We start from the raw sequence: 7936 nt of genomic DNA, 5'->3' as shown, positions 1-7936 counted from the left end.
TGGATCGTATGGTACTTCTATTTCTAGCTTTTTAAGGAAGCGCCAAATCGATTTCCAAAGTGGTTGTACCATTTTACATTCCCACCAACAGTATCAGTGTTCCAGTCTGTCCACAACCTCTCCAGCATTCATTATTTTGTGTTTCTTGGATTAATGGTAGCCTTGTTGGGGTGAGATGATATCTCATTGTACTTTTGATCTTTATTTCTCTAATGGCTAGTAATCGTGAGCATTTCTTCATGTGTCTGATAGCCACCTGAATGTCTTCTCTGGTGAAGTGTCTGTTCATATCCTTTGCCGATTTTTAATTGGATTATTTGCTTTTTGTTATAGAGGTGTTGGATTTTCCTGTAGATTTTAGAGATTAGACCTTTGTTGGATTTGTCTTAGCCAAAAAATTTTTCCCAGCCGTAGGTTCTCTGTTCTTTTGATGAGCATAAGTGTTTAATTTTTAGAACATCTTTGTTATCTAGCTTATCTTCGGGTGTTTGTGAATTGTTATATTTTTATCCTGTTTATGCTATGTATTAGGGCCTCTAGCATTGACCCTATTTTTTCTTCTATGATCTTTATTGTTTTCAGTTTTATATTTAGGTCTGTGATCCATTTTGAATTAGTTTTTGTATATGGTATAAGGTATGTGTCCTGTTTCGTTTTTTGTTTTTTTTTTTTGCAGATAGACATCTAGTTTTGCCAGCGCCATTTTTAAAAAGGCTATCTCTTCCCCATTTGATGGACCTTGGGCCTTTGTCGAAGATCAGGTGGCCATAGGTGGATGCATTTACATCTGGGTTTTCAGTTCTGTTCCATTGGTTGATGTATCTGTCGTTGTACCAGTACCAGGGTATTGTGACTACCGTAGCTGTTTAGTAGGTTCTGCAGGCAAGCAGTGCAAGTCCACCTACTTTATTCTTCTTCTTCAGTAGTGCTTTTACTTATTCAGGGCCTCTTCCCTTTTCCTGTAAGGTTAAAGATTAGTTTTTCCATCTCTTTAAAGAATACTCTTGGTATTTGGATCAGGATTGCATTGTATTTGTAGATGGTTTTGGGTAGAATTGACATTTTCACAATGTTGTGTCTACCTATCCATGAGTGTGGTATGTTTTTCTATTTATGTAGGTCTCTTTTGGTTTCTTGCAGTAGTGTTTTGTAGTTTTCTTTGTATAGGTCTTTTACATCCCTGGTTAGATTTATTCCGAAGTATTTTGTTTTTTTAGGGGATATTATAAATGGTATTGTTTTCCTGATTTCGTTTTCATCGTTCTCTTTATTCGTGTATAGGAATCCAACTGATTTTTTTGTGTTTGTCCTGTATCCTGCTAATCTGCTGAATGTTTCTATTAGTCCCAGTAGTTTTCTTATGGAGTCTTTTGGGTTTTCTATGTATAGTATTATATCATCCACAAATAGGGCCAGTTTTACTTCTTCTTTACCAATTTGGATGTACTTTATTTCATTTTCTTCCCTTATTGATCTAACACAATGTTAAATAGGAGTGTTGATAAAGGGCATCCTTGTCTTGTTCCTGTTCTCGTGGGGACTGTTTTCACCTCTCTCTATTGAGAGTGATGTTGGCTTTAGGTTTTGTATAGATGCCTTTTATTATGTTGAGGAATTTCCCTTCTGTACCTGTATTATTGAGTTTTTATTAGGAATGGGTATTGGACTTTGTCGAATGCCTTTCCTGCATCTATAGAGATGATCATTTGACTCTTTTATTTTATTTATGTGGTGGATTACATTGATTGATTTTCTAATATTGGACAATCCTTGCATACCTGGTATGAATCCTACTTGGTGATAGTGTATTGTTTGTTTGATATGATGCTGAATTGTACTGACTAGAATTTTGTTGAGAATTTTTGCACCTATATTCCTGACAGGTATTGGTCTTTAATTTTCTTTTTTTGTGATGTCTTTGCTTGGATTTGGTATTAAGGTTACGCTGGCTTCATAGAATGAATTTGGAAGTCTCGTGTCCTTTTCTGTGTTCTGAAATAGTTTGAGTAGTACTGATGTAAGCTCTTCTCTGAATGTTTGGTAGACTTCTCCTGTGAAGCCATCTTGGACAGGGCTTTTTTGCAGGGAAGTTTTTTTATTACCTTTTCAATCTCTTCTCATGTTAACAAAGTGTAACAAAGTGTTTCAACATCACTTTGTGATAGTTTGGGTAGGTAGTGTGTTTCTAGAAATTTATCCATTTCCTCTAGATTTTCAAATTTGTTGGAGTATAGTTTTCATAAAACTCTGTTATGATCCTTTTTATTTCAGTTGGGTCTGTTGTAATGTCCCCCATTTCATTTCTTATTTGGGTTATTTGCAACCTCTCCTGTTTTTCTTTTGTCAGTTTGGCCAATGGTTTGTCGATTTTGTTGATCCTTTCAAAGAGCCAACTTTTGGTTTTGTTGATTCTTTCTATTGTTTTTCTATTCTCTATTTCATTTATTTCTGCTCTGATCTTTATTATTTCCTTTTTTCTGGTGGCTGTGGGCTTCTTTTGCTGTTCTCTTTCTAATTTGTTCGAGTTGTGTAGCTAATGTTTTGATTTTGTCCCTTCTTATTTGATGTGTGCTTCTGTTGCTTTAAATTGTCCTCTGAGAACTGCCTTTGCTGTTTCCCAAAGGTTTTGGTATGATGTGTTTTCATTCCCATTTGATTCTAGGAATTTTTTTATTCCATCTTTGATTTCTTCTATTACTGAGTGTTTTTTAAGCAGGATGTTATTCAGTTTCCACATATTTGACTTTTTAAATTTTTTTTGCTCTTCCTGTTATTATTTGCTGCTTTGATGACATTGTGATCAGAGAAGTTACTCTGTGTTATCTCAGTGTTTGAATTTTGTTGAGGGTTGCTTTGTGTACTAAGATGTGGTATATTCTGGAATATGTTCCATGTGGGTTAGAAAAGAATGTGTACTTTCCTGCTGTTGGGTGGAGTGTTTTATGTATTTCTGTGAGGTCTATTTGGTTGATTGTGGCCTTTAGGTTTCTTTTTGATGTTCTCTCCTTTACTGAGTGTGGTGTGTTGATGTCACCAACTATTATTGTTGAACTGTCAATTTCTCTTTTCAGTGCTGTTAGAGTTTATGTATTTTGGAGCCCTGTCATTGGTTGCGTAGATATTTATTATGGTTATGTCTTCCTGATGGATTGTCCCTTTAATCATTATATAATATCCTTTGTCTTTTAGGGTGGATTTTGTTTGAAAGTCTATTTTATCTGAGATTAGTATTGCCACTCCTGCTCTTTTTTTGGTTTCTGTTTGCTTGATATATACTTTTTTCCATCCTTTGATTTTTAATGTATTTATGTCTTTGTTTCTCAGATGTGTCTCTTGTAGACAGCATATTGATTGGTCCTGTTTTTTTATCCATTCTGTCACTCTCTGTCTCCTTATGGGTGCATTTAAGCCATTTCCATTCATTGTGATTACTGATAGGTCTGAGTTTATTGCTGTCATTTTGTGGTGCTTTTTTTTGTGATGCTGACGTTTTCTTTGTTCCTCTTACTCTCCTGTGCTAAATTGTTTTTGTTTGTAGATTTTTTCTTTTCTTTTGTTTTTGTAGATTTTGTGTTTACTGAGGCTTTATGTTTTTCTTCTTTATTTTAATGAATAGGTTTGTTAAGTTTCTTTGTGGTTACCTTGAAATTACCCCTATCTTCCTGAGTTTAAACCATTCTCTTATTACTTGGTATCGCCTTAACTTCCTTTCCATTTGAAAGTTCTATACATACACCATTTATTCCCTCTTTTATTGTTCTGACATTGTTGTCATTTACGGCTTGACCTCTCTGGTTTTGTGTTGTATATTTTTTAGTTTTGTTTTATGCTTGAAAGTTGATTACCTAGTTTGGTATCTGACTCATGCGTTCTTGCGTCCCAGATTCAGGTTGTCTCTTGATGTTGGTTCTCTAACCAAAGGACTCCGTTTAATAATTATTGTAAGTTTGGTTTGGTTTTTACTTATACCCTTAAGTTCTGTTTATCTGGAAATGTCCTAATTTTGCCATCATATTTGAGCGAGAGTTTTGCAGGATATATTATTCTTGGTTGGCATTTTTCTTCTTTCAAGGTTTTATATATATCATCCCACTAACTTCTTGCCTGCATGGTTTCTGCTGAGTAATCAGAGTTTAGCCTTATTGTTTTCCATCTGTGTGTGAGTTTTCATTTTTTCTTGAGCTGCTCTCAGGATTCTTTCTTTGTCTTTGGTTTTAGCACTGTGACTATAGTATGTCTTGGTGATTTTCTTTAGGAGTCTATCCTGTATTTCATTCTTTGAGCTTCTTAGATGGTCACCTTTTCATCTTTCATGATATTAGGGAAGTTTTCTGTGAGCAAATCTTCGATGATCCTCTGTGTTTTCCATTTTCTCCCCGTGTTCTGGAGCTTCTATCACATGCAGATTTTTGGTTTTGACTGCATCTCACATTGTTGTCAGGGATTCTTCATTTTTCTTCTTTCTTTTCTCTGATTTTTCCTCAAACTATGTGACATCCAAGTATTTGTCTTCAATTTTGCTGATCCTGTCTTCCATGTTTTGAATTTGGTCTTAAAACTTTCTATGGCACTGTCCATTTTTGAAATTTTGTTGTTTATCTTTTGGATTTCTAGTTGCTGTTTTTGTACGATTTCCAGTTGTTTGTTTATTTTGACGTTTTGTTCCTGTTTTATTTTCCTGAATTCTTCCATTGTTTTGTCTGTCTTTTCAATGATTTTGTCTGTATTTTCTATGATTTTGTCTATTTTTTCCTTGTTTTTGTCCATGTTTTCCTTCATCTCTTGGCGAGCCCTGAATTTTAGAGTTTTGAATTCCTTGTCAGGTAATTCCAGTACCTTTTCTTCTACCAGAAGGTCATCTGGTGTTTTATATTCGACGCATTCTGGAGCCATCCTGTCCCGTTTTTTTTTTAATGTTTTGATATTGTCTGCTGTCTTTGAGACATTCAGTAATTATTCTCTTCATTTATTGATTGTAGATTGTTTGTTTCATCCTCCTTTTTTGTTTTATTTTGTTATTTCTAGACCTGCAGGCTTGGCATTCTTTGTTATTTGCTCGCCTGTGGGCATACTTTTCACCACCTTGTCCAAGTGGGCAAGTCCCTCTGCTATGGTTCAGCTAGGCAGGTCCAGCAGATGGGGAGGGGCAAGAATAGGTCATTTGTGGCACGTTCTGTGGCCTACGGGGTGGGGCTGGGGAGCGGTGCAGGGTAGGATCCGGTGGTCTGCCCCTGTGCCTCTCAGTGCATATAGGCAGCAGGGAAGGGGGAGCATGTGATGTGTGGAGCTAAGTGGGTATGGAAAAGAAGAGGGAGAAACAATCCAAAAAAAATGGTGCTGAGGGAGCCTGCTGGTGGAGTGGCATGGACCTGGCAAAACCATGTGTTGGTGGCTTTCTAGCTAGGTGGTGTGGCACAACCCATCAAGAAGGGGCAGAGATGGCACACACGGCCAAGTGGTCTAGAGAGAGGAAAGGAAGGAAGGTAGAGACAAGAAACCGTGAAAAAAAATGCCTTGAGGGAGCCCAAGGGTATAGCTTCGTGGATTGGGGAAGCTGTGTTCTGACGGCTCCCCAGCCGAGCAGCATGGCAGAGCCTGTCAAAAAGCAGTGGTGATGACACATGCAGCCAGGTGGTCAGGAGAAAGAAATGAAGGAAGGTGGAGAGAATCAAGAAACCAAGAAAAAAATATGTCGCAAGACAGCTCACCTGTGTGGCAGTACAGACTGGGGAAATGGCTCCCCAGCCAAGCGGTGTGGCACATCATCAAGAAGGAGCAGAGATGGCACACGGCACCAGCTGGATGGGAGAAAGGAAAGGAAGGAGGTGAGAGAGAAGAAACAAAAATAAGCCAAAACAACACAACAAAAAAATGACAGTGAAGGAGCTGGCCAGTGGGTCTAGGCAAATCCAAGCATCAAGGAACCAGCATCTCTCTAGCCAAACAACTGCAGATCACCGGAAAATGGCAGAGGGAAGAAGGGTGGGGGGTGGGAAAGCATGTATCCATGATTACTGGGTGCTCTGTCTCCTGCTGGGAGCTCCATGAAGTTGCCTTCCCGTACTCTCTGTCCGCCGTTCTTGGTGGCTGAGGGGTCCAAGATGGCGAGTCTGTGCTGCATTAGCTGGTAGGGGACCTTCACTCTGTGGTTCTCCTCGTTCTCTGTTCTCTGTCAGTTTCTTATTCCATTTGGTGCTTGCTTGAGTTCTTTATCCCTTCATTTGACACTTAGGGTTCCAGGATTGACGTTTGTATCTGTTTTACTTAGTTTTTCGGGTCTTTGCTGTAGAGGGACAGCATGGTGCTTCTGTCTGTAGCATCATGTTGGCTCCACCTCTTACTCTACTGAATCTTTCTCTTAGTTCCAGTAGTTTTCTTGTGGAATCTTTGGGGTTCTGTATGTATAGCATCATATCATCTGCGAATAGGGGTACTTTTACTTCTTCCTTTCCAATTTGTATGCCCTTTATTTTTTTTTCTTACCTTATTGCTCTAGGTAGGACTTTAACTATTTCTTGATTCAAGGTTGTTAAGGCAGTATAAGGGGGTTATAAGAGAAGACAGTCTTCTAAAGGGTCTCATAGCCTGATAGGTAGACAAAATAACATACATCAGTTTTAGGGAATGAGACAAGGTTTTATATGGTGTGTATCAAGTGACTTGTACAGATCATAAGTTTAGGGGAGGGAGAGATCATGTGAGCCAGAGAGGTTCTAGATGCTTTACATGGGAGAATGATTTCAGCTTACCTTTAATGGATGGGCAGGTTTTGAATAGGTGAACAAAAGGAAAGAGTGCACTCCAGGCAATGTGGATGGTGAGCTGTACATATTTTGAAAGTGTAGTAAGGAAGCCATTCTGTCTGGAGAGGCTGTGGTTGTGGGTATAGAAGTAAGGTTGTGGGGGATAGGTAGGCCAGGAGCCAGAACATGGACAACCTTCAATGCCAGTTCAGGGAGGATACTTTTTGATGCTTTCATCAGTGCGTGCTTTGTGTGCTTTTGACATTTGTGGATTAGCTTCTTACCTATAAAGAGCAAAATCTGTCTTTGTGAAAAACTAGAAGCATGAAGACCAATCAAGCCACCTTTTGGGGACCTGGGAGGTGTGGGACATGATTGACATTCAGATAAATTTTTTCAGCTAGACTCAAGAGAGTGACACCTTCTCATCCTGATTCTCTTGCAGCCCGCGTGACCCCAACCCTACCGAAGCAGGACCGTCCTGTGCGTGAGGGGACCCGTGTAGCCTCCATTGAGACAGGCTTGGCTGCAGCAGCTGCAAAGCTGGCCCAGCAGGTAGGTGCTGACACCCCAGGCAATGGCCCTGCTACTTATCCCCATTTGACTTAGAACTTCAAAAGTCAGACCTTCAAGCTGATAGGATGCCACTGTTGTCTTATTAGATAGTGGGTAACCTTTGATCTTTATCCATGGTGGTGTCCCAGTCCCCTCCTATATCCTTCACACCCCAGCTTACTAACAAGCTACTTCCACAGGTTACACATTTGGTATGATTTAGGATGAAAGAAAATACAGGGCCAGAGAAAGACCCTTGCTAATATCACTCGCCTTCCTGGGTATGTAAAAACCTCAGTTGGGAAGGATCAGGTCTGTCCTTGGGTAGGAGCATTTGCCCTCAGATGACACCTCAAGGAGGTGACTCAGCTGAGTACACTCAAGGTCTCAGCCACCCACTAGTACTGTAATTTGGTCTATTGGAGAGGTTTTTCTAGTTCTCTTTGCCAAATACTGTTACCTTGATCTTCATCCCCTGCTTCTCAAGAAAACACGACCACTACTTTTTGTCCTAAAAGCCATCTTCACTAGAATCAAGTTCACCTCCAAGCATTACAGTTTACAAAGTTCTTTAACCTGTGTAATGTGCTCAGTGACTCTGGGAGCAGTTGGAGGTGAATCTTCTAATTCTTCCCTTA

General features: G+C 39.3%; 1 protein-coding gene across 8 annotated transcripts in view; it reads left to right on the top strand.

Annotated features, from left to right (window-relative positions):
- PHF8 (PHD finger protein 8) overlaps window positions 1-7936 on the top strand; it is a 127904-nt gene that overhangs the window by 113038 nt on the left and 6930 nt on the right. For all 8 annotated transcript variants that reach the window (XM_023743068.1, XM_023743070.1, XM_023743072.1 and 5 more), the window contains one exon: window positions 7189-7298. In XM_023743068.1, the coding sequence (XP_023598836.1) occupies window positions 7189-7298 (110 nt within the window). The remainder of the gene's footprint in view (window positions 1-7188; window positions 7299-7936) is intronic.

The sequence above is a fragment of the Trichechus manatus genome, unplaced genomic scaffold (assembly GCF_000243295.1).
Source record: "Trichechus manatus latirostris isolate Lorelei unplaced genomic scaffold, TriManLat1.0 scaffold00233, whole genome shotgun sequence".
In the NCBI taxonomy this organism is placed as follows: domain Eukaryota; kingdom Metazoa; phylum Chordata; class Mammalia; order Sirenia; family Trichechidae; genus Trichechus; species Trichechus manatus.
The sequence above is the reverse complement of the archived record's forward strand: the minus strand, read 5'-3'. Positions and strand labels throughout refer to the sequence as shown.